This window comes from Anser brachyrhynchus (genome assembly GCF_964034855.1).
Source record: "Anser brachyrhynchus genome assembly, chromosome: 1".
Classification (NCBI taxonomy): domain Eukaryota; kingdom Metazoa; phylum Chordata; class Aves; order Anseriformes; family Anatidae; genus Anser; species Anser brachyrhynchus.
This window is the reverse complement of record NC_137694.1, coordinates 88,280,288-88,306,195: the sequence shown is the minus strand read 5'-3', so window position 1 is coordinate 88,306,195 and position 25,908 is coordinate 88,280,288. Positions and strand designations below refer to the sequence as shown.

Sequence of the window (25,908 nt, the reverse complement as noted above, 5' to 3'; positions counted from 1 at the left end):
AGCAGGAGCACTTTCTGCAAGGGAGCATCCTCAAGGATGCAGGATTTGCAGAGGCACGGATGTATGGAGCAGCGTTCCAGCGGCATGCAGAATCCCCCAGCTGATGCTCATCTGAACGTCTGCAGTGAGATGCATCTTCTCGGGGTAGCTGGCACCTGAGGTTCCTCCCCGAATGTTACCCAAAACTCACAGAAGGAGTGCTGGATGAGCTAATGAACCTTTTGTGCTTGCAGATGACCCCAAAGCGCTGCAGGGTCAAGAGCATGAAGCCAGACTAGAATCAACGAGGCCTTATGCAGACACTCAAGAATAACAAGCCAGCCAGTGGATTTGCAGATGGACTAAAACAGCTTGTTATCTGATGTCTCCTGGGCTCAAACACTGAGACATCTGCAGTTTTTGACCTGTTTTTTCCCTCTGCTGGCTCAATACCTAGTTAGCTGGTCATCCAACGTGGAACCAAAACAAAGGGAAGAAGACAGCAAATTGCAGTAAGCAGGAGATGCTGGAATATTAAGATGCCAAAAGGACTGGAAATAAAATAAGAACACAGGTTGCTTTGCTCTCCTGTATTATTTGTGCGTAAAGCTTTCAGAGTTGTTTTCTGGAATTCTGTTGAAAGCAGAAGTTTCAGATGCCAATTGTCACTGAACTTTTATGTTGGTTTTATTCTGCATGTATTTTGCATCTAATCTCTTCACTTGGCACTGAGTTAAAAATGAACCTGGAAAACATACATTAGGACTGGCTTTCCCTGTTTTTTATCTGAGAACACGAAGCTCTCTTCATATCATCTCCTCCCGTCCCACCAGAGGGTGGGAAGAGCCCCCAGAGCAGGCTGCTTGGTTATCCTGTGGGCCGTCCTCTGCTCCTTGGGGCACAGCGACCATGCCAGCTAATAGCATGCCTCTTCCCTGCTTCCAGGCGCTCATTGCTACAGAGTGTGCCCAGATTGTCAGAAGGGGTCATGATCATCAGCCCCAGCCTAATCTCCTAATTAACTCCCGCTAATGTAAGTGCACTCGAGAAGATTCCTTTAGCCACTCTGCTCAAGAAATTAGAAGTCCTCTCTTGACGAGATAGCGCTTCTTCTTTCGTGGTTCGGTGTAGTGACAACGCTGTCTTGCTGCATGAGAAGGATTTGCCTCATCCTGTGGTGTTCATTTCTCATCCCTGGATTATAGATTATTTTAAATCAACTCAGGATAGTAGGTGACAGCTCAGGGTATGTTATCTGCAGCATTTCAGCCTTGCATAGGCGGAGGCCTCCTGGCTTCTTGCTTCTGTAATTTCTGTGCCTCAGCAAAGTAAAGAAGTAAAGACTGAGGTATGCACCTTGCAGCGATATTCGAGGCTCTGCAACCTCCCTGAGAAACGTGCTTTCACTGCTTCTGATTTAACTCGACACAGCTTCATTGCATGGATGTCCTGCTCATTGCAGTCAAGGTTAGAAAAGGATTTAAGCCTGTTTCTGATGTGAAAAGAGAGCAGTCCCACAGGTAGTAACACAAAGAAGAGCTAAGCTCAGACTGACCCCAGGAAAAAAACAAAGCAAGCTCCCAAAATGGAGCATAACTGGACTGCATCGAGAGAGTGAATCTGGAGCAGGACGAGAATTGTACCTGCTTGCCTTACAAGCAGAGACTCTCCCCGCCTTCCCAACTTCAATTTTGCCTCGGAGGATCCATATAAAAACAAACAAATGCCAACAGAAATGCTTCTATTGTTTTCTTCCTCTGTTTGTAATGAAAGCTGTTCCTTTAAAACAGAGCAATATCCTCCCCTATGATTTTTGCAGTCACAACACAGAAATGGAGAAAACCTGAAAGCACAATTGACTCCTTTTGATTTTTCCTAGACATGCCAGTGGGAAAGAGAACAAAAATCATGCCGAGTAAATCTGGATTTTAAACTGCCACCAATGATCAACAGAAAACAAGCAAATGTTTATTCTGGGTTTATAGTTTGTGTTTAAGCTGATCAGCAGATCTTCAATTTGATGTTCAGCCATCATTACATAAAAATATGTATCTTTTAGATCATTTCTTTATTAATTAATCACTTCTGCAGAGTTTAGACAGCAAGTTTTTGGGCGATAATCTAGTCACATACTGCCTTAGCATGCAGATTCTGTTCACAAATTCTTTGGTTGGTGATGCTTGGTTTGGTACTAGAGATCAAATCCCCTTTGTACTGAACTTGACAAGAAAACGTCCAATAGTATGAGCAGGGTGTTGATTTTTTCTCTACTGTATGTGCCATGGCAGGAGCTGCCATAACATCTAATGCCAAATCTTTAACACCCATATACTGCTCTGAAAGTACAGCTCCTCGTATTGGGTACCGAGCAGTCACAATTCTGAGCAAAAAGCAAGGGAGGGACTGCAGCCCTGCTGCTGGAGATGTAAAAGAGAGGCATGAAGGAGGAAGATGTCTCACTTACTGCCTAGCAGGTTGGATTACTCTTCTGTGTGTGGTTTGCTCAGGTGGCACCAGTGACAGGGATGTGCAAGCTGCAGCCGCTCACAGGTCTCTGCAACCTGCCTGCTTCCTAGTTATTATCTTCCTCCTAGACCATCGTAAACATTTCTGCAGGCAAGCATCTAAGGTCATGCTGCTAAATCTGTATGCGTGCACCGAAATATCATGATACATGGTTTTCTCCTCATGTGTTTAGTGCTGAAAAATTCCATCAAATTCAACAAGAGCTCAGCATGTAATATAAAGCAGCTGTTTATGAGTGCTCAAGTACAGAATTAAGAACCAAACGTCAGGCAGCCAGATTTGAAAAATGTAGTCAGTCTGTAACTGATGTGCTCTGCTGAAAGGAGTCTAGTCTAAAAATGCTCATGAAGTGTGATAGTTTATGATGTAAAGGAACCTGTAGCTAGCAGTGTGTGCTTCCTACTTTTTCTGGGCTTCATTATGTCTTCCTGCCTCACAGAACAGCTGTAACATTAAACCCATTGAAATTTGTAAAGTGCTTAGAGATCCGCTGAAGGGAGGCAGGAGGGAAGTAAAAGGTACTCAATTTTCATTGCTATTTTATCAGGCAAGATAGTTTCCAGAATGTCTTCATAATAAATAAGAATAAATAGCTGCAAATGTAGAATCTATCCTGTGCTCACTAATAGGTGAATAAGGAGAATGCGAGTGCAGATTTGAAGATTTGAATTCGTATTTCAATACCTTTCTTGGGACCGTGGCTTGAAGCACCGTGGTGCACTTCACTAGTGCATGAATGCTATCCAGGTCTGCTAGCATTTGAATAACAGTGGCAAACAGTTTGTTTGACCGTTTTCTCCTGTCAAATTTCAACTAGATTTTCAAATAAATCATTCACCAATATTTTTTCCTCATGACTTGGTTACCTCAATAGCCAGCTGAACAATATTCATCAAATAAATTACCCACTTTTTTTTTCCGTCAATCTGCAAATAATTTATTCACAAATACTTTTTACAGAAGGCAGCCAGCTCTAGCCAGGACAAATCAAGGTAATTTCCTGCCCTTTTGATCAAATGCCAGTAGGACTTTATCTTGGACAGCTAAATAGAGACAGGTTTTAATGCATAATACATAATGGGTAAGCTGAGTTTTTCACAGTTCTTTGTGAGCTCTCTGCTGTTGCCCATATTTCTGTTCAGCTACCGAGAGAGGAATGACAGGGGGCATGTATTTTATATCCAGGTACGTTTGGAAGCATTTCACCAAATTGACTGTACATCTTAGAGGCCGTCGGGCTCACACCAGCTACAGCTGCGCTGGGGCAGCCCCTTGGCTGGAACATGCCGGCTGGTTAGTAGGGCAAGGTGAGATTTAACAGGAGCTGAGGATGAGTATTGTGCCCGCTCCAAAATCCAAAGCGAACCTCAAAGCAGAAGGAAATCGAGAGTTGTGGAGTTTGGCCAGCACACTGGGATAATGTCCCTAGCTCTTGAGAAAAGGATCTTTAACGAGTACCCACGGCACTAGACAGCACATCTAGGTGTAGGTGTCTGCAGGACAGCTTTGCGCTGTGGTTCCCTTTGCCCAGGGCAGTTTGGAAGCTGCTGACGGTCTCCTTCCTGCCCTTAGTGCCTGCCCTGTTGCTGACGGAGCAGTTGAGCATGGCCTTACCTGTCTGCCTAGCCCTCTCTTTGTTGTGGAGAGCTTATGGCTGCGACACACCAGCAGCAAGGGCCCTCACTTACAGCAGGCAGTGGCACCAGATTTCTCCACTGCTTAGGGTTTGCAGCCAGAGATCTGTGCTGCATGGGAGCTGTGCTTCTGCAGCCCCTGCCCCTGAACTGGGTGCTGGGCCCTCTCCTGGCTGTGTCCTTCTGCTGTCAAAGATGCATGTGACTTCTGAATGCTATACCCCATGTTCCCAGTGGGCACCCATCTCACCTTTGTCCTCTGCTGCTCAGGCAATAAGGTGGGGAGCGCAGCAGCTTGTTTGTCAAGAGGGAAACTGCAAAGCCTGGCAAGTATGCATTGGAGGAGTGCTGCAAGTAGGGAGGGTTTGCATGTGGCTTTCTAGAGGATCAGCGTGTGTTCACATTTATGCATGTGTGCATGCATATTGTTGAATATAACCCTTCAATGGCAATCCTTCTCTAAGAGACTGCTGGCTAATCTTGTTACCCCAAAATGAGAGATGCCTTCAGCCAATGCATTATGCAGCAATCTAGGTATGAAGAAATGTAGACAAACGTTTCTGCAGTGTCATCAATAAATGAAATAGATGTGGTATCTACGCAACAACAACAATGCTAAATGCTGAAAGTCAAACTGGATGCCTTCCTGAGAAACAAACAACTGACCACATATTTACCCTGCATGTCATAAATAAACATGGAGAAAGCACAAAAACAGAGGAAGATATTTGTCTCGACTTTATACTCAGAGAAAGCTTTTGACTCGGTCTGGCTCCTGTAGCTGAACTATACAAAATGGAATTGGCAAGGGGAAAAAATGACATAATCACATACATGTAACAATCCGTTGAAAGTAGGACACGCAACAAAAAAAGAAGAAAACAGGCTTTGAAGGAGAAGGTAGACTAACTCAGCGGTCAGCTTCAGCCCTGTTCTTTTTGGCATCTACGCTGGTGACTTATCAGCCTCAGAGAAATGGTTCTCAAATCGAATGAGGGATCTCAAACATCTGCTTAAATTGTCACAACATTTCAAAACATTGTTTAACACAGCCTGCTGCAAGGCCACGGAGTGAGAAAGGAAGAACATCAGTAATGAACGGCTGTCTTGGAAAACAGAGATGCAGAAAGAGACTTGAGGGTTCAGCATGGGTGATGGAGTCCACAAGCTTTTTGTGTAGGGTAGGCAGTTAGTGGTCTAATTCTATTTTCATATATGTGGGAAGGGGAAAAATCAAATAATGATTAAAAAATGGTTTTTCTTCTGTGTGCAGCATGTGTACAGACCACAATGATATTGTATCCAGGGTGGGTGCCTGCATGTCAACAAGCACGTAGAAATGTGGGAGAATCCGAAAGATGCTGCAGGGGCTGGAAAGTGAATCCTATAATGTGAGGCGTCGGAGAAAACAATCCATTCTGTTTAGCAGAGAGCAGTGATAGGAGCACTGTGTATAGTTACTTATCCATGAAAATGGGCTGTGAGTGCAGGTTTGTAAACAAAAGCATAACAAGTTCTGATATTTCGAAGGCAAAGTCGGACAAATTCAACTTTGAAAGAAGCAATTTTCTAGCAGCAAGAGTAACGAGACATTGGAGTAAATTAGCGGATGGAACAAGGCACTCGCCATTCCTTGGAGCCTTTAAGACAAGATGTGTTTTCTTTCAAACAAAGCTGCCTTGATCCAGCTGCTGGAAAAAATTTCATGGCTTGTGTATACAGGTCAGATTAAGGGGTTACTGTGGCCCCTCCTATCTGGAAGTCTGACTGTGTATATGGGAAGGAAATTGGTTCCTACTAAATGTGAAGTAAAAGGGCAAGGTGCCACTTGTTGAGAATACCACATGCCACAACTCTAGGATCATAGGTGTTTATGTTTTCTTTTCACCAGTACAATTCCAGTGCCAAGCCATAGTGAAGTAGACACCTGCACCTGGCAGCTACAGTAAATGCAATAGGGCCTTCCAAACTGGACAGTCAGAAGGCAAAGCTTTCCAATGACACACAGAAAATCCTCAAGACCACCTCTTGGAGAAAGCTACTGTTGCAACCACTCAGTAATTCAGGTCCTAGATCGCTGATCCTCACCCAGCAGCAGAACATAGGAAACATGAAGCACAGAGCAAACAGAGCGGGGCTCCTGCAGAGCCAGTGGATTGTGCATGCAGTGAACTTTGCATCCATGACTACTACATCCACATGTACCTGTTAGGATTGCTGTTGCGAGGCTTAAGGGGCACAAGGGGACATGTTTCCAGGACTAGAGTTTGATGAAGGATCAGTAGTTTAACCAGCACGACAGAAGTAGACTGGTAAGGGGGAGAGAGCTGATCAGTTTTCTGAATTTGACATTAAGAAATATGTTTTGGTTTACAGAAGAGATGCTTTTCAGTGAAGGAAAAGAATTTCAGAAAAAAATGTATTTGAATGCTGGCCAGAGGAGGAGGTAGAGCAGAATGATCACAAACAGGTGGCAAGAACAAACGGGCATAGGGGGTATTGTAAACACAAAAAAGTCCTGTTTTGTTTGGGCAGCCCCTGCTCAGTTGTGTTTGTGGCTGCAGCCTCATTTGCAATTTGGAAGCCAGGATAACTTCAGCGTGGCTGGGACCAAGTGTCCCTCAGGCACCTCACAGCTGCAGCTCTGCACAGGTATCTCACGTGTACCAGAGCTCAGGTAATTGCTGTTGGAACATGAAAGTTCTCACCAATTTTAGGAGGCTCCTGTCTCATTCCTATCAGGTAACACCCTGCCTCCTGTGAAGCATTACAGAATTAATGGCAAAGTCCAACCCCAAATCCCATCTGGTAATCATTCCCAGGCGCGAACACAGTGCGCACTTCCTGCTGGTGGGAGCAAACAACCTCACCCAACCCAAGGCGTGCGGCAGACCGAGGTGTGCTGGGGACACCGGAATTAAGCCTACGCCAGCCATTTGCTGCCGGAGGAGCTGCTCAAAATCGTGCACGGGCTCTGGAGGCTCCCTGCTCAGCAAGTGTAACACGGGCCTGGCTCTGCTGAAACACAGCAAACCAGGTGGCCTAAAGGGAGCCTAGGAAGCCAACAGCAGGACACACACAAGGAGGGAGACGATTTTGCAACTAATAACCATCCTGGCTTGTATCAGGAATAGTGTAACCAACAAGACCAGGGAGGTGATTGTCCCCCTGTACTCAGCTCTGGTGAAGCTGCACCTCAAGTACTGTGTTCAGCTTTGGGCCCCTCACTACAAGAAGGACATCGAGGCCGTGGAGCGTGTCCAGAGAAGGGCTATGAAGCTGGTGAAGGGTCTGAAACACAAGTCCTGTGAGGAGTGGCTGAGGGCACTGGGGTTGTTTGGTCTGGGGAAGAGGAGGCTCAGGGGAGACTTGTTGCTCTTGGCAAATACCTTCTTGCAGATAACTAGTGATAGGACTAGAGGGAATGGCCTCAAGTTGTGCCAGGGGAGGTTCAGGTCGGAAATTAGGAGACATTTCTTCTCAGGAAGAGCAGTCGGGCATTGGAACAGGTTGCCCAGGGAGGTGGTAGCGTCACCGTCCCTGGGGGTGTTCAAGGGAAGGTTGGACGTGATGCTTAGGGACATGGTTTATTGGGTGATGTCGGTGGTCAGGGGATGGTTGGACCAGATGATCTTGGAGGTCTTTTCCAACCTTAACGATCCTATGATTCTATAATATAGCAAGGAGATTGAAACTGGCCAAGTTTCTCAAGCAACCTCCTTTTGCTTTCACGGGCGAACAGGAAATCAAACTCCCCCCGACACACCAGCACAGGAAGGCAGGGGGGCTGCGGTGCTGTGGCACGGGCACCCCGGGGTGCCCACGGGCGGGCAGGGGGTGCATCCCCTGCCAAAAACTCCCGTGGTGCAAGCAGCGGGCGCGGCTGGAGGCCGCGCCCGGGCACTGCCTGCGGGGGACGGGGCGGGCGGGCTCGGCGCCATGTCGGCCCGGCAAGGCCCAGCGGCCACCCCCCCCGGGGGCAGCGGGGCTCGGCGGCGGCTTTGCCGGGCCCCGCGTGCTCGGAGGCCGGGCGGCGTCGGTCACGCCGGGCCGGGCCGGGCCGGGCCGGGCCGGGCGGGAGACTCCGGCTCCGCCCCGCTCGGGGCTCCGGGGGCCGGCCCCGCTCCGCCGCCCCCCCGCTACCTGCGGGCAGGGGCGGGCGCTGGGGAAAGTTTGTCTCCGTGGTTGGCTGCGCGGCGCGGCGCGGCCGGTTCGGGGCGGGCGGGCGGCTCCGTGCGCTCGGCAGGGCAGCGGGCGGCGAGGCGGGCGGCGGGGAGCGCGCTGCCGCCGGTCCCCGGGCCAGGGAGGCGAGCAGGACGCGTGCGGCATGGGGCAGCGCGGGGACAGGGCGCCCTGCCTCCCCCTCCTCCTCTTCCTCCTCCTGCTGCTGCTGCTCGGTGAGCGCGGGGGTGCGCGGCCGCAGGTAGCGGGGGAGGGCAGGGCCCGCGGTCCCCCCGCGCCGGGTTTGTGCCCCAAACTTTGGGGCGGGGGCTCCCCGGGGACCCCCCGGGGCAGGGGGGCCGGGACCCGCTGGCACAGGTGCTGGGCGCTGGCTCCTTCCCGCGGGGGCCCTACACCGAGGGGTGGGCGATGGCTGGCTGGCTGGCTGGTATTATTATTATTTTTTAATCATCGTTTGAACGTTTTGGGGTTTTGGGGTCCCAGCGGCGTTGCTGAAGCAGCGGTGAGTTGAGCCCGGGCACGGTCAGGGCGGGCAGGTGAGGTGGGAGCCAGCCTCCCCAGCTCTGGGGGCAAGGAGCGAGCCACCGAGCGGGGTGCCCCCAGCCCCGCCCGGCACCGCCTGCCTTCAGACAAAACGCTGTTTGCCGACTTGGTCTGTGCTTGTACTTTTGACATGGCAATGACTAATTCCTTGTTTGAACTCTGCCAGGGCGCCTTCCTCACGGCTTGGCTCCCCGGTCGTTCCTAGCCAGGTCTGCAGAGCGGGCAGCCGCTGCTGGGAATTGGGCCTCCCAAAGCTGGGCTCGCACCCGTCTCGGTCCTGAGGCAGTCAGGCTGGGCGATGCCTATGTACAAGTCAAGAGGTGCCCACTCTGCTTTCCCTGACTTGCAGCCGAGGCTGGCTGCCTCGTTTCTCTCGGAGTGTAGGCACTGTGCCAGCTGGGGAAACAGCGGAGAACCGGCGAGGACACCTTTAGCCTTTTTGGTTAGGAAACGGAGAGGGAATAGAATTTTTCAAGAGAGTGGTTTAGTAGGACAAGCAGAAAATCAGGAGTCTCAGATGAAGTGCTCAGGATCGCGCGGCAAAAAGTGAAAATTATTAAGGATGGTGTGCAACAGGGAAGTTTTTCTTTGTTTTTCCTCCTTAATTCCAGAGAAGAAAATTGCAATAACTTAAAACGTGCATGCACAGATATCGGGACACCATTTGCAACATGTTCTGTATGTTCTGTCTTTTTTTTTTAATTACAGTCATGCTGTTAAAATTGAAAGTGCTTTTGTGTGCAGGAAAAAAAAACACCCTGAACTTTTCAGAATTACTAGTCTTGTGTGTTGTGGTGTCACTATCTCCTGATACAATTTGTAGCTTCTCTGAGCTATTCCAAATGTTGCAAGAAAGCCGTGTGAGAGGTCGGGGAGGTGCTGCTCCTCTCACTCTGGATGAGAAAAGTGTGCTTCTGTGAATGTGTGTTTTCCAGGAGCTCCTTATTAAAGGAGACGGGTCGTTGTTTCTTTCTTTTAACTAATGTGCTGCAAGTGTTGATGAATTTCCTTATAACCAAGGTGGAGGGAAGGAGTTGAAGCATAGAAAAGTTCATCCCTTGTGTGTACTTAGGCTTGATTGTTTTGTTCAGATCTTTACGGAATAACCCAGCAAATGGCTGAAGTATCTGGCCGCAACAAATAGGAATGTTTTCTCATCCTTTCTCCTGGATCCAGTACCGTTGTTGTTATCTGTTAGTGCCAGTGTTGGTAAGGAGATGGTGGATCCTGAATTAAAGGCTTGATCTAGTCTGTCTGCTTTCCTCTGGTGTGGTTAGATCCCGAGGAGAGAGGGCAGCACGAGGGAGTTTTGCGCTGCCATTGCCTCTTTTATGTGTGATTTCATTCTGCAGTCAGCCTGCCTAATCAGCCTGTGAAATGCTCTGGAAACCAAAACATCCTTCCTAGGACAAGACTTAAAAACACCCAAACCCACAGGTATCTAGTGGTTACTAGGCCTCAGACTCATCTGAGAGTAAGCCTTGCAGCCTCTGGATTTTTTTTTCCTGTTGTTGTTTGAGATTTAAGGTAAGGATTTCAATGTAACTGATCAAAAGCTCATTTTTGTGTAAGTGCTGTGGGATTGGAGGAGAACAGGTACTCGCTAGATCCCAAGGGAACACCGCTGATCATGGGTTTCCCAGGGGTGACCTTCTTCTTACTGTCACTTAGACCTGGGTGACACGCGCTGCCCGCTGTGATAGCAGCCAGTGCCAGCGTGCCAGATCCCCAGAAGCCTTGTGTGCACATAAATATGTTATTTCCTACAACTTGCACCTGAAATTCTTTAGTGTTTGTTTTTCTCTTCCTCAGGAGCTACAACAGCAAGTCATTTGAATCAAGCTTTAGCTCAAGCTCTGTGTTAGAAAGCTTTTGGCAATTAGTATAAGTTATTGCGATCATGAACTTAAAGGAAAAGCACGCTTTAATCTTTTCCTGGGTTTGCACCTAAAGCGAAAGCATGAGAAAATGGGCGAGCCATAAGGTTTAGGGCGGGGAAGTGGTGCATGGACGAGCGCCCACGCACCTTTCAAGGTGTGTTGCAGGGAATTTGCTTCCTTTCCCCTGCTGGTGTCTGCTCGCCTGCTGGCAAGCTCAGCGCTGGTGGCCTTCGCTCTCCTTCTGCTGGAAGAAGGTGGACTCGTGCCCTCGCTGCTACTCGGAGGAGGAGCGGGCGGCGAGGCCTGCATATCTCTGCTGTAGCTTTAGAGGTGGTTAAAAAGGCTCCCAAAGGGGAACTACCAGCGAGCCCATCCTGATCTTAGCGCGCTCTTAACGTTGGAGCTGGGTTGGTGGGGCACTGGAAGGCAGGTGTTGTTTCTGAGGAGGAAGCATTTCCCATGTGGTTTTGCCATGCTGATGTATTTTCTTAGAGTGTAGGCTGTGGGAGTACGTGGAAATCAGAGGAAAAGCAGTACAGCAAGTGTTTTTACCCTTGCGCCCTGTGCTCTTTCAGGGTAGCAAATGATAGCTTAGGCACCTTTTTCTGGCTCTCATGCATCTTTCGAGGTCCAGAACTACTTTTCAGTAGCACAGGTGCTTTTTCTGAAATTTCTTCATCCCTGTTTTCCAGATTTCTCGATTGCTACGTTTCAACACTGCAACAGCTTGCGCTCTTTAGGTAGCCTCTGTTGTATTTGGCTCTAATCCCTGAATCGAGGTGTGAGCCTGCCCGAACAAGATTTGAACTAAGCAGTAGGGGTCGTTTAAAAATGCAGCCACATGCTTGATTAGAGGGGATTGTAGGTTTTTTTTTTTTTAAATATATATATATATATATACAAACAAACATTTGGGGACATCTCAGATTTCAGCTTTCATGTCTGATATACTGATGGGTTTTGTGTGGTTTCGTGCGGTGGTGGTGTGTTGTTTTTTTTCCTAGTTGCCACAATCCTTTTCAAACACCTGCAAAACAGATCTGTGTGTCTTCTTAATGGAGAAATAGTTTCATATCTCAGTGAGATACTTCTAGAAAGTGAATGTTACAATTGTCTGTCTTTAGATGCCTTTCGCTGATATAATTTTTGTGAAGTCCTGTGTGTTAGGAGGAAGAGTAACAGACACGTTATCTGAAGGTGTGAAGTCTTCCTGATATGTATAGAAGTCAATCACCGGAAAGTTAAATTGCAAAGTACTTGGGGAAAACATTACTAATATGAGTTGGGTCAAAGTAAGGGTTATGTTGGTGTCTGTCAAGGTCTCTGAGTTTTGAAGGAAGGACATTAGATGAAGTATGAAGTGAGGGTATCTGTTATAACATGAAAAAGGCATTTTTCTTTGCATTTTGCATTTGACTTTTCCTGGAGATGTTACCTACAAGGCCTAGTGGTCCTGCTTTTTTAGAAGATCTGCAGTAGTGAATGGTAAAGCCTGATGCGTAGACACCTGTAAAGTAATGTTTGTTATGGATACGGATGTTTCACTCTCTGCCCGAGTATAATAACTCCGGCTGAGGGAGTTGGGGTTGGTCAGCCTGGAGAAGAGAAGGCTCCGGGGAGACCTTACAGCGGCCTTCCAGTACCTAAGGGGGGTCTACAGGAAAGCTGGGGAGGGACTCCTTGTCAGGGTGTGTAGTGATAGGACGAGGAGGAATGGCTTTAATATAAAAGAGTAGATTTAGATTAGATATTAGGAAGAAATTCTTCACTCAGAGGGCGGTGAGGCCCTGGCACAGGCTGCCCAGAGAAGCTGTGGATGCCCCATCCCTGGAGGTGCTCAAGGCCAGGCTGGATGGGGCCTTGGGCAACCTGGTCTGGTGGGAGGTGTCCCTGCCCATGGCAGGGGGGGTGGAATTAGATGGTCCTTAAGGTCCCTTCCAACCCAAACCATTCTGTGATTCTATGAGTAAGCCATTTCCTGCACGACGCTAGTTCCAAACCCGAAGAAGGTACACCAAAACTGAATTAAAGAGGGAAGGGAGAGACTGTCACATAAGCAGGCTTGTCTGGATGTTGATATTTCTTGCCTTAAAGAAGGAATGAGCTTGTTTCAAGATACTGAGCTCTCCGGTTGTCCATTTTTTTGTAAGTTGATTGTTAAGAAAATCTCAAATTGTAGCTTTCTTCCAAAGCTTGAATACCTGCTGAGAAGTGCTCTAAAATAATGAGATGAATGTTTAAAACATCTTATGCATTAGGTTTTATAGAGGGCAAAGGTATAAAAATAGATAATCAGTTTCAGACAAAATTGTGTTTGAGATAGGATGATCTGAAAAATAGCTTTTCAGATGCCAAAAGCCTTGAATCTTATCTTTCTAGATCATCAGCATATCTAAAATAAGATTCAAGAACTTAACTTGAACTTACAGAACTTAACTGGAAATACTGAGATACTTCTTTTTGTATCAGAAACTGGCTTATTCATAGACATGAGAGCTTTCATATTTGAAAAACAGCTGATTTCATCTAACTGAAGTCTGAGACAGAAAAAGGGGTGGTCTTTTTTTTTTTCCCTTTGTAGTTGGAAGTGGTTTCAGAACCGGGTTACCACTGGAAACGGTTACAAACTTTAGCTATGGCGTTGTGGCTAGGCTTAAAGTGAGCTTAGAAGGTAGGACCAGTGTTGCTAAATAACTTGACTGAGTCTTCTAATGTTTAAAAGCTGTATGGGAGTGCTAGTAAATGTGAATTGATGTAATTGTCCTGGGGACTGCTTGAAACTTGTGGAAGTGTTGCAGTAGGTGCTTTTCATTACGCTATTAGGTGAGGCACATTGGAGGAAAAGCCTTATGTGACTGGGTCTGAAGGAGCAGCCCAGAGAACAATTTTTTTTTTTTGTAAGCAGCGATGGCAAAATTGTGCTGCAGAAATAAGAAGAAGAGCTGAAGCAAGCTGAAATAGCGAACTGGTGATAATCTCTACAGCCAGACGGCGTTTGCATGGATGCTGTAAAGGAACTGAACTGTTAGCTGAGCTATGGGGAGAATAAGTCAGTAAATAAGAGACCAAGTCGTGAGCAGTGTTTTACTCCTTTAAAAAAGGATTTGACGATGGTTTTTGGAATTAATTGACTTGTGAACTTCAGGAATGAGAACTAATTAAAGACTGGAGCTCACAGGCAAGCTGTCACAGCTGCTGATAGGCAGGGCTGCCAGCAATGCCTGTAGTACGTCTGCTTGCTACTTTTTGTTATGAGGGCCATCTCTTAAATTATTACTCTGCAAGACTTCGGGCATTCAAGCTGAAATTTTCAGGGTTGGGTGTATACCTCACGTTGACTTTTTCCCCCCCCCCTGAAAAACGAACAAACATAAAGCTCAAATATTTCCAAGCATTATGCTTTGGGAGTGGGGAAGGCAGGAAGAAGCAGCTTTATTATTATTATTATTTTTTCCCACATGTTCTGGCCAATTCCCCCTCCTCAGTCTCGAACAAATAATAATATTGCAGCTGCTAAGCTGAGAACTTCTAGCACCTCAGTGCTTTAGAGCAAGGGCTGGAAATTTGGCTGGAGTTAACTTCGCATCAAGAATGTGGCTTTTGCTGTTCTTATGAAAAATGTCCAAATTTGGCCACATTATAAGACTTGGAAAAGTATCTGTTTCTAAAGGCTCGTTGGGGAATTAGTCTCAGGTCCCTCGAGGAAGCACTCCGTCAGTTTTTTTTTTTGAGGTGTCAGAGGAATACAACTGGAATTGGGGGCGGGGAAGTGGAAGCTGTCTTTTTATTCGGTTTCAGAATTCTGTAAATGTGTTGTGAAGGTTTTTTTTTTTTTTTTTTCCCCCCTTCTGCCAAGTTGGCCTGTATTGGAACAATGTGCTGCTGGTCTGTGTGGATCACTGATCATATCTGCTTGTGAGAGCCTGCTGCTTACGGCAGACAAAGTATATATCATCTTTCTTATATGTGGCTTTAAAAAAAAAATCAATGTAAACTTTATGTGTGGTTTTCAACTTCTGTTCTCTGGCTTCAGTTCTTCTCTCAGGCTTTTTCCCAGGTGTCCCCCTTTGTCCTTTACTTCATGCTGGCTGTAAACCAGTTCCTGCTGCTGCTGCTATAGTTTCTCTCGGAAAAAAAGTAAAGAACTTATGCTACTCTTTCTGTTTAATAGGCTTGATCAGTCTGGGCTTGCCTCTCTGCTGACTTTCCTAAAGATGTGGTTCAGCTATGCTGCTTAATGCTTGCTTCATGATTGTGATTTGCATGCTTTCGTGCTTTTGGAGTCACTCTTCTCTTGCCGTATCAGTAGCCATTAAAAAGAGGTTGGTGGAACCATTGCTGGGGTCGGGATGGTTAGCGAGAGTCTGCTTCTGACAAAAGCTAGCTCTGCTTAGGTTTGTCAGCCTTAAGAAGAATAATTGCCAACGTAAAGGACTTTGTTTCCGTGCGTGTTCCACTGTTAGCTCCAACTGCAGAGATTTAGCGTCGTGTTTCAGTCTTTGATGCAATGTGGCTGTGGGGAATCTTTGAGCAGGCTGTAACAGCATTGTTCTCCTGCACGCATTAAAATGATTGTTGCAAGAGAGGCATCCACAGGGACCTCTGCCAGCTTCTTATTGATGTGTTCGGTTTCATCTATTGACACACTACCCTTCATTATTACACAGTGAATCCTGTGGCAGTGGAATTTGCTATTAAATCTGCCCTGCAAAAGAGAATTGGCAGTAGCTGCTTTAAAAGCAGCGTGACCCCTCTGTTTGCAAAGAATAGCTTCTAAATATGAAACAGATGCTGAACTAACACAGGATGCTTCCTAAATTTTCAGGGTACCAAACATAATCGTTTAGAGAAAAATTCAGAATTCACACAATGGGTGAATAATCATTAGGTTCCAGTAGTTTTTTTTTTCCATAGTAATGTATGTTTAATCAGTACATGCATTTTTTTTCCACTCGAACATCGTGAGTAATACTGGGGTAGAAAACAGGCAATTACTTTTTAGGGGAAACTGTTGGAACACATGGTGAGGTGTTGGTCTTCTGTGCTAGGTGGTGGGAAAGATGGTGGCATCTTCCCTTTTACCATAGCCACAACCTGTTTTCTGTACTCAGAGCACCGTCCGTAATGTGCACCCAGATGTTGCAGCCTCCACCTTTTCCCAAAAGAAGTGGCGTGTTCTTCAGAAGCCCGGTGGCATCCTGTGTTTTGGGAGGTGTTGTCAATGGATGAAGTTTGTGTCTACGTAAAGAGCCTGTGTGTTGTACGTAGAGTGTGCTTGTTTATATTCAGTTGATACGGCGATCTAAATGAATGCAGAGCAATAAGCCTATTGCATCAACCTCGTTTCCCTTTGATCTCACAGTTGGGTTCTAGGCAAGGCCTGCTGTACCTTTTGGCTTAGAGAGCTTGAGTGCCTGGAGCAGGCTTCATCAGCGAGAAAACAAAAAGCATGACAGCTTATCGCAGGCAAAATCACTCTGTGATCCTCTGGAGCGGGGAGGTAGCAAGGTAAGCCTGGGTCCTGCGTTTCCGTCACAAAGCAGGGTTGAATGGACATTAAAGCTATTGACTGAGCTCTGGATGCTGGCAACTCTATTGATAGGCACCTGTCAATAGCTGCCAAGCTGCTGACAGCCCTAGGTTTGTTAGGTTATTTATTAAAAAAAAAGAAAAAAAAAGAGAGAGGAAATAACAGCAGTGACTTGGCACAGAACACAGAACTGTGTCTGTTGTTAGGAGTTGGAGTAAGGAAGGCTAGGGGAGAGTACTGGAGCAGGACATGCTCCGGAGAGAAAGGGCAGTGGGAGAATGGCTTGCTTAACATGGGAGAATGAGTTAAAGGTGTGTCTGCTGCCTGAGGTGGTGCTGTTGGGGCAGTTATCACCAGAAAACAGCCTTGGTAGCAGTCACGAATTTCGTGAAGCTCTGCAAATAAATCTTGAAATATCCTTGTTTTCTGAGCAAAGTTTTCTGCTGACCGCTGGCAGGTAAATGGCATAGCTGATTTGCAGCTCCTGCAGTGTTTAAAACATGGTCTGAAGTGGGATGGGTGCAGCTGCAGGGTGTGTTGTGGTGTCTGGATTGATTTTGGTGTCCGCCTTTAGAGTCTGGAAGGGAGGCTGTGGTACTGTGAGCAGAGTTACTGGGTGGGGGTGTCCTTCCAAAGCAGCAGGACAAAGGGGACTTTTGAGGGTGTCCTTGTTCCTGCTCATGGCCAGAGGGCACAGGGAGTGTGCCTGTCACAGAATTTCTCTTCCTGGTAAATCCATGAGGATCAAGTGAGATAAGCCAAAGCTACTTGGAAAGAAGCTATTAAGGGTCATTTAAAAGATTTTTTGCGACCTTTTTGGTGTGAGCAGTCAGCTATTGGTTTGTATGCATTGTTCTCCCTGCCTGAATCTGTAGAGAGACACTTTACTCTACATGTTAAGTCTGGTAACCTACAGACAGGATGCAGGGCACATTCCTGGACAAGGCATTTCCATGCCCAGGCTTTGTAAGGTGGGTCCTTCCCTTGCATTAACGATTCCTATCTAGAACAAGAAACCAGTCCCTGTACAGGGCTTTCCTGGAACAAGTATATGCCATCAGAGTAATTTGCTGGCTTCTTTCTTCTGTATTTTCTTCTTGCGTCACACTTCTGGTATTGGTGCATCGGGGTGGGAACTCGCTTTGCATATGCGTGCTTGGCCAAAGTCCAGCGTGAGTACTGCTCTCATACGAGTGACAATTTGGGGTCGGAGTTGCCTTGTTGCTGTAGGATCTCGCTTGCAGTCCGAAGCGGGACTTTGGTCAAGTGCCTGTCTTAAGTAAACAGGCAGTCCTTGGGATTAAAGCCCTGCGACTGAGGTTTCCTCCTCAGAGGGGGCTGCTCATGTGAGACCTTCAGTGCCTGGCGCCTGGCCTGACATGTGTTCAGAGAAGCAGTTTGTGAGGGAAATGATCAGTAATCGAGTCACAGGGTGTATGCTTTGAAGAAGAGCGGGTTGTGCAAGGGGGTGGGAACCTATCTGGAGGTTTTGGTAGGTGTAGGAGGCAGTGGCCCAAGCTGCAGGCTGTGAGCGGCATAGTGATGAAAAGCTTTGCTACCACTTCATGATTTTTTTATTTTATTTTATAATCTTGGTTTGATGGCATAAGGTCGTTTTTGAGCTTGGTTGCATGGGAGGGGAGGTAAAGGGAAAAACAGCAGCTGGGGTACCTGATTTTAAGAGGGGAACATGGGCTACTAGAAGACGTAGCAATGAAATATGCTGGACCTCCTTTGGACCTTCTCCTTAGGACCTGTGTGTGTTAAAAGCTGCTTGTAGGTTACTGTTCTTTCTTCCTACCTCCTTACTCAGGTGTCAAACTCTTGTGTTGACAGGGATAATGTGGTGGACAACTTTGGGCTTGAAGCCTTGTACTGATTGTCAGAGGACAAAGAAAACTAATACAGTACTCAGTGCCATGAATTAATGGTGGGGGACAGCGAGTCTCGGGGAGTTTGGTAAACGTGAGGACAGCTTTCTGCTTTCAAGTGTGTTGGTATGAACCTAGCCCGGTGGCTGCCCTGTGCTGGGCCTGTGTGAAATGAGGATCTGGGTGAATGCATGTCTGCTGCCCCGAGTGAAATGGCGGCAGGTCCTGGGTGACATGCTAGTCAGCAAGTTTGCTCCCTGACGAGCTCGGTACCCAGTTTCTGATGCAAAGCAGCCAGGTGTGTTGGCTGACACTTGCACACGGAGGCTGCTGAGGGGACATTTGCCCTGCTCCTGCCTGTTTTGTCTGAGTGGGTAAGGGAAGACCTTTGGCCTTCAAAGTTACTGCGTGCTTCTCGTTGCTATTTAACATCACTGCTTCCCTCTGCACCTCTCCGTAAATGGTTGGTTTTATATGTGTTATAAATATGAAAGGCTCATAAATTGACAACTGTTTTGTTTACATATAGCCAAGGAGATTTTTTAACTCCTGGTAATTAATGCCCTACCTTTAAGACCTTCCTGGAGTCCTGGGTGCACGCCACCAGATTATGACAGAAAATGACCTGATGATTGTTCTGACCTGTTCAGCAAGACCCCGAAATCCCTCACAAGCTGTTTCATGTACCATCTCTGTAGTAATTTGATATAAAATTTGCTCCTGAGATTAAATTTATCCTTATACTACTTAAAGCAGAGGTCTGCACTACTTCTTGAGAGGCAGCAGTGTGTATGGATAAGTCGTGCTGAGCACAACCCAATTCCACTTTGTAACGTATTCAGTTGATTTAAACTTGGTTGTTTTGGACGCTTTAAAGATATAGAAGATGGAGCAAATCTGGCTACCTGTGCTTTTGTTCTGCATCCTTTGTTGCACCCTTTGGAGGTGCTGGTTCATACATTCGGTGTAGTTTGGACGGTTGGTGGGAGCTTGAAGCAGGAGCCTGAGAGTGTCTCCTAGCTAGCATGTCTGTGCAGACGTTGTTCTCCTTTCTGATGGAAAAGATGGCATGCCTGCTTTGTATCGGAATAGATAAAGGGCAGTGAATGCCCACTGAGAAACTCGAATAGAAGTCGTTTAGTGAGAGTTGTGCTTATCTGGCCATACGTACCGTTGGCGTTTTCAGGAGAATGGAATCTCTCCCTTGCCCTCTTCCAGAACATCTATTTCTGTGCATGAAGTCATCTTTTGCCTGCCTTTTCTTTCCTCCATTCAAATCTATTATTTCTGCCTAAGCAGTCTTCTCAGCAGCATCAGAAGTATGAATGCCAGCAACGATTTTGTCAGGTCATCTTGGGTACTTTGCTCTGCGGGAGGATCGCTATGGGTAGAAGCACTGGAGTGTATACTTGTGACAGGGACAGCCACGGGAGGCCGGGGGACTCTGCAGAGCCCGTTGATGGGGGATGATAGCAAATGTATAACTGTGTTTGTGAAATTGTATGGAAGGTCCTCACTGTGTCCGTATCGGAACGGGGACTGGTGTGCCATCCCTTCCAGCTCTATCAGCTGGCCTAATGAAGGGTTTCTAAAGAACATTGCCTTAGACTGCTGTGGTTACATAAATACTGCTACTAGATTATACAGTTACTCTGTGACTCGCAGTTATAATTCTGATTATGATTTCTGCCACATGCATGCTGAATTATGCATTGCATGGAAGCTGTCACAAGTTTCAAGTAATAATAAAACTGGAGTTTAAAACCAAATAAGCTCTAAAAATGAAATAGTTGGCAGAATGCTCTTTGAATTCATGGTGATAATCATTTAGAGGCTCTAGTGTCCATTTCTGGATTTCTTTCCCCCATGCTTAGCATATTTTAATTCTCAGTTTGCTCAAGTTTTTAATTTTTTATGTTTAGTATGTTGAGATAGAAGCTAATTGGAATCAATTAGTGTTTTCCTTCCTCTGTCCTTTCAGATTTTTGGCATTTAAGGAGGAAATGGGGACAAATATTTAACTGAGTGACATCCAGCCTTAGCAGAAGCTTGTGAAGTTAGGCTAAGGAAGTCTGTACCGTACTTCTCCTCCTTTACAGGCAGAAATTAAAGAGCATCAAGTTAAACTTTTCTTGCAGGAAGTTTCCCATAAATACAGCCCTGACCCATGATATTAGCCTGTCTTTGATATCTGCAATGCCTGCACTTCAACAATATTCAACTGTTGCATATTTCCACAAACACATAAATGATGAAACAGCCCGCAATAATGATGCTGTTTTTGTTACTAGCTTCCAGTATTGGTGCTCAGGGCTGGAGCTTTCACCTCTGCTATTGTTTCAGGCTTTCTACAGATGACTTAGAGCCTTGGCTTACAATAGATCTGTTTTGGGTGGATTTCAGTCCCAAGTTCAGGCTAAAACCTGTGTAAATGTGTCTTCCACGTAGAAAACAGGGTTCTGATTATAATCTCAGTTGAGTTCTGCTTACAAGATGATTTTTTTCAGTGATAATCGGTTGCCTGCCCATGCCTGTGACTTTTCCCTAGCAGTCAACTATGTACAAACCCTTTCTTAAAGAGCTTATCAGCGAGGAATAAGAAGTGTTTTTGATGATTTACAGCACCATGCCCAAGAGCTTTCTTTTTTCCAGAGATTTTGTAATGTGAATAATGTGATGTGAGTACAGCTTTATTAGAATTGTAAACTCCCATAATGATCAGAAGGGAAGAATACATCTGCCAGGCGGATTAATGAAGATGGTTCTTTTCATCAGTACAGAGATTTTTTTTTCTCAATAGAATCTCAGAGAATTCTGGGAGATCTTAGTGATAGTGCTAAGCAGCTACAGATGATGGATAGGAAGTGAATTTCCTGCACTGACCTGCTAAAAGATGAAAGTACAGTAGTGTGAACAGGGCAGGCAGAAAATACAAATACCTTAAAGCTACCCAGGGAACATAATTACGAAAGTGTTAAACTGATTTTTTTACAACACCTATTCTTTTCGGCAACGTGGATCTCCTTTTATGATAAAAGCAGAGTGCTGCTTTTCAACCTAGGGATGAACTGGACGTCTGTTCTGTATTTTCTGTTAAGACTTTGTAGCTATCCCTTGTCCGAGGCTTGCTTATGCCTTGTGAAAGGGACAAAGATCTTGAAATGATCTGTGTTTTGTCTGAGGAAAGGCAGAAGCTGAACTAGTAGCATGCTTTGTACCCCACATTTTGACTCTTGGTAGGGCTTAGGCTATAAAACTGCAAACAGTGGAAGCGTTTGTGGGCTGCTCTTGCCTTGCATTATGGCCGGCGCTCTTCTGCTTGGATTCTCTGAAACATCTTAATTTGATGTTGTTTGTTTTAACTGGCTGAAGCTCCTGGGAAATGCTCTTCAGATCGTTAATCTCTAAAAACTTGTTCTTATTTCTGAAAAATTTAGTGGGGAGGCAGGGAGTGAGGTGAGGCGGAAGTCGCGCGGTTAACTGGAGCTCTGTAAGTGCTGCTGTGCAGCTCTCCGCTAGCAGCAGGAGTGCCTGCTAGGAACTTTGCTGGTTTCCTACAACAGTAATAATTCTGGTTGCTGCCTAATAGCAAACAAAATTTGTTATAGGGTAGTGCTGCTAACATGATCTATGGCTGCCATGCCAGCGAGAAAGCTAAAAGCAGTTCATTTTGGGATGCTTTAAACTCAAGTGAGCAGGGTGTGGAAATAGTACTTGGACACTTTAAAGTACAAATTACTAACAGCGTAGAGATTAAAAGAGAAATACTTCTGGTGTATTTACATACATGCCAGTCTTTGTTATGGTCTTTTAAAATTGTTGTCTTGTTGATGCTGGACCTGGCATAGCTACAGAGCTGGGAGGAGGAGGATCCTTTGTTTCAAACCATACGTTTAGAAGTCTGGCTGCATTAACACTTGGAAAGAGACACAGGATGTGTGAAGGCGTAGCTCCTTTTCTTTTGCCCGCTGGGGCTTAGATGCAACACTTTGACTTTCTCAAGTGATGCTATCCTTTTGAACGCTATCATGAGGTATGAGAGCAAGGGGAATTTCCTGATATTGCACAGCGTTCAAGTGCCTTTCTTGCTTATCCCTTTTTTGCTAATGTTTGTGAGAACAGGCAGATTGCTTGCAGCCTAAGTGACAAAAGAACACCTCTTGGGTATAGGTTGGTGTTGTACAGCTGCAGTTCACATTTCTGTTTTGCTTCCTGTTTTCTTATGTATGGGTCAGTGTTCTGCATTTGCATCCTCGAAGGTATGTCAGTTCGCATCGTCCCTGGTGCCAAGGCTGGGTGAGTAGTTTGCCTTGACCTCACATGGCTTCCAGGACATGTTCTGAAAAAGGATCAGGACTTGCTCTGCCCATTGGACAGCGGTGTTTTATGATCCCACTTCCTGGGCTTAATCAAAGGTACTTCTGGGGAATGTTAGCCCTCCCTGTGTCTTGAGTACATCTCTGTTACCAGAGTGCCGCTGGGGAGCCAGAGGGGCAGTTCAGAGAGATGAACGTTAGCTAAAATCTCAAAGATGCTTAAAAGATGCTACTGAGAATCTTTTCTCACTGTTTAAAAGTGTGGGCTGCTAATTCTAGTGTTTGTGGAGAAGTCTGCAGCTTTCCTGATGAATTTTAACACCCTTGAATTTCTAAATGGGTGTTGTACTTTCCATTTTCTGTTTGTATGGTGCTCTATATTGTGTGCTGTTAGACAGCTGCTGCGCTTGCACCAGACGTCATTTCTTTTCAGTCAGTGTTAAAATTACTCCTTTGTGTTAATACAGTGGCTGGTGTAAGACTTCTGAGACTTAGACCTCACTGTGCTGCTGCTGATGCAATGGTTATTTGGAACTTGCAACGTTGTCTTGAGTTCTTATGCCCTATACATGTTCAGGAGCCTGAAAATGTCTGGCATGCTCTCTGTTGGGGTGAAGCATGGCTGTGGAGTCTTTTGTTGTGCTGTAAAAGGTACCCTGGGTCATACCTGTTCTTCCCAGTGCAGCAAATGTGAGGGTGCCCAGGGTGAGTGCAATCTGCTGTCTGTTGCCGTGTAAGCTGATTATAAGTGTTAGTTACTGAATAATTTCAGGACATCCAAGTTTCACCCAAATATTAAGAGCTACTTAATTTGTATGTAGGTTGTCTTATTAAGTAGTGTAACCCTAGAACAGCTCTGCAAGGAGACTGGAGCAGAAAAGAAAGAAGCAGTTTCCCTCTGGGCTTCTCTCAAAAACTGTATTTTCTTCCTCCTGCTGCTTTAACATTGTGCTGGTTCTCTGCCCTTTCTCTTCCGTGTCATGCCCCAAAGGGTTCCCTCGCTTTTCATTTTCAGACTGACTTGAAAATGCTGTGTTTGTTCTTTCTTTCTTTTTCTTGCCTTTCTTCTCACTCCTGGGCACAGCGGAACCACCAGCCTGGCTGCCACTGAGGAGCAACCAGTGGAAAAAGGCACTTCCTCCAACCTCCAGAAGCTGGAGAGAGAGAAGGGTGACCAGAAATGTCCATTCAGCCTCGTATCTTGCCTCTGACAGCGGCCAAGACTGGATGTCTAGGGAAGAGAGAACACATCCTCCCCATTACCATCCTCTCACGACCATCTCTAGCTTGGAGACCTTCTAAGTTAGAGGTGGTATCCTCACGTTTAGCCTCGGAGTTTTCCTCCAGAAGTCTGCTGACTCATGGGCATTGCATTTAACCTCTTGAAGTTTCATTTTCTGAAGTGTGCTGGGTGAGGGTATATATCAGCTGCTCTTTGTGTGTTAACTTTCCCCTTCTCTTTTTATCACCTGCGATGTTGACCTTTCTTGTACGCAGCATGGCAGCGACAGCAGCAAAGTAAATACTTGTGAGATAAATTTCTTAAAAGTGGGAATAACAGGAAGCGTATTAAGATGTGTATTTAGGCATGCTTATCTGAAAATTAGTGGCTCATGGCTGAATGCCAACTGCTAAGACTTGAAGAAACAATACTTTGCGATGCAGTCTTTCATTATGTGGCTGCATGTGGATTTGCTCAAATGTCTAATGGTATAAAATTGTCCCTAAGCTTAAACGTGTGTGACATTCTGTAGTGGTATGTGCTACTGTGTATACAAGGGAGGCTATTCAGCATTGATTGCAGAGGAAAGAGTAGATACTATTGCAAATGCTGAAAGTCAGTCGAAAAAATAGCAGTGAAAACTTGCTGGCCTATAATCTAAAGCGGGAAAAAACTTTCAGTTTGTGATGGGGAACAGGGGACAACTGCTTGGTTTCTTCAGCCAGGTACTGAATTGATGAACCTTGCTATTCTGTTCCGCTCCTGGAGATAACAAAATACCTGTGCTGAATGCAGGGCAAGCTTTTCAGAGGTGAGAGGAGGTGGAGAGCTTGAGGCTGTGAGCTTTGAAATGTTATGAAGAGACCTGGAAGGTTAACATTAGGGTTAATGTTCAGGGTTTTTTGAAAATTAAGCCTTTTGCTTTCTTGAACTAGCTAACTTTGGTCATCAGTGGAGTGTTTTTTTCCTGTTTTTTTTTTTTTTTTCTAGAGAGGGCAAATACAAAGAGGTTGCTTCTCTCCAGGACAGGGGTAAATGGGAGCAGAGTTGTACCAGGAGCGAGTCTTGCCCAGGGTTGTTCATTTCTCCACAGGTTTCTGAATCCCTCACGCATGCCTGTACCTGCCCACCCGTTCCAGCAAGTCTCCTCTCTTTGTCCGGCCTGGTTAGGATAAACAGCAGTCTCATACAATGTCATTTCCTTTCACGTGTGAGAACAGCTTTCCAGAGGTAGAATTCAGGCAAAAGACAGCTAATTACACAGCTAAGTTGCCTTCAAGCTCTGGGAGGCAGTGAATGCCAGCAAATTTTCAACTCTTGCACACTTTTTTTGGAAACTTTGGCCTTGGAATTTGTTGAGCAGGGATGAGCAGCACTGCAGAGGGTGGGTGGATTCCATATCCTGGACAAGTGTTGATGGCTTAAGTCACATTTGTGATTTTTGGGAAGAGTTCCCATCTCCACATTCAAGTTCTCAAAAGTGAAATGTGAACAGTACCCTTTAGAAGGAGCCCACAGGCTGCATCCTCGTTACCTTTTTACATGGGGTAAGGACTGAATGGCTGAGGTGAATCTCCTCACAGCACATCTGCTGTGCTTCAGTTGCCCTTTTGGCCTATGGCACCAAACCCAGAGTGGTGCAGACCCCCAGCAGATGTGTAGTGTGGTTCTTGGGGCCTCGGCATCAACCTTCTACAGCCTTTTCTCCTTTGGGACTGGCTGCTGAAGCAGACAGTTGTGCTAGTCTTGTGAGTTTATAAATGATGCAGTATAAGCTTTTTTTGCTTTTTAGATATTATTGAAGTAAACAGAGTATTGTGTGTTCCATATACTGATTTAAATACCTTATTCTCAGTTCTCAGGAGTCTTAATGCGAGCAACCTGATTGATTTGGATGTTGTTTGTGAAGGCTTTTCCCGTGTCTCTGGAAATGTGTATGTTGGTATTTAAGAGTCTCTTTCAAATAATGAAGAGTGCTGTGGCGTGTCTCTCTTAAAGCCAGCTGTTCTGCAGACCCTTCTGGGGGTAATTTTATTTAATGTTCTGTGTGGGGTTACACATACCCTCTTAAAGACCTTGACCTGAATCCTTGCGTGTCTTCTAGGCATTGTTTATGCCCCTGGCCTCTTGTATTTTTCTGATCTAGACCCCTTCCTTTCTCTTGCCCCCTTCCAGACCCCTTGCAGTCTTCTACTTTGCAAGATGGAGGCAATACCTTAATGAAA

The 25,908-nt window shown here is 45.9% G+C and overlaps 1 protein-coding gene across 3 annotated transcripts in view; it reads left to right on the top strand.

Moving 5' to 3' along the window:
* Window positions 1–25,908, top strand: part of PTGFRN (prostaglandin F2 receptor inhibitor) — an 85,285-nt gene that overhangs the window by 11,183 nt on the left and 48,194 nt on the right. Inside the window, exon 1 of one of the 3 annotated variants that reach the window (XM_080576112.1) lies at window positions 8,362–8,536. The exons of the other annotated variants lie outside the window; for them this stretch is intronic. Within the exon in view, the coding sequence (XP_080432238.1) occupies window positions 8,467–8,536 (70 nt within the window). The 5' untranslated portion in view covers window positions 8,362–8,466. Of the gene's footprint in view, window positions 1–8,361; window positions 8,537–25,908 lie in introns of those variants that run through there. 3 annotated transcript variants of the gene reach the window in all.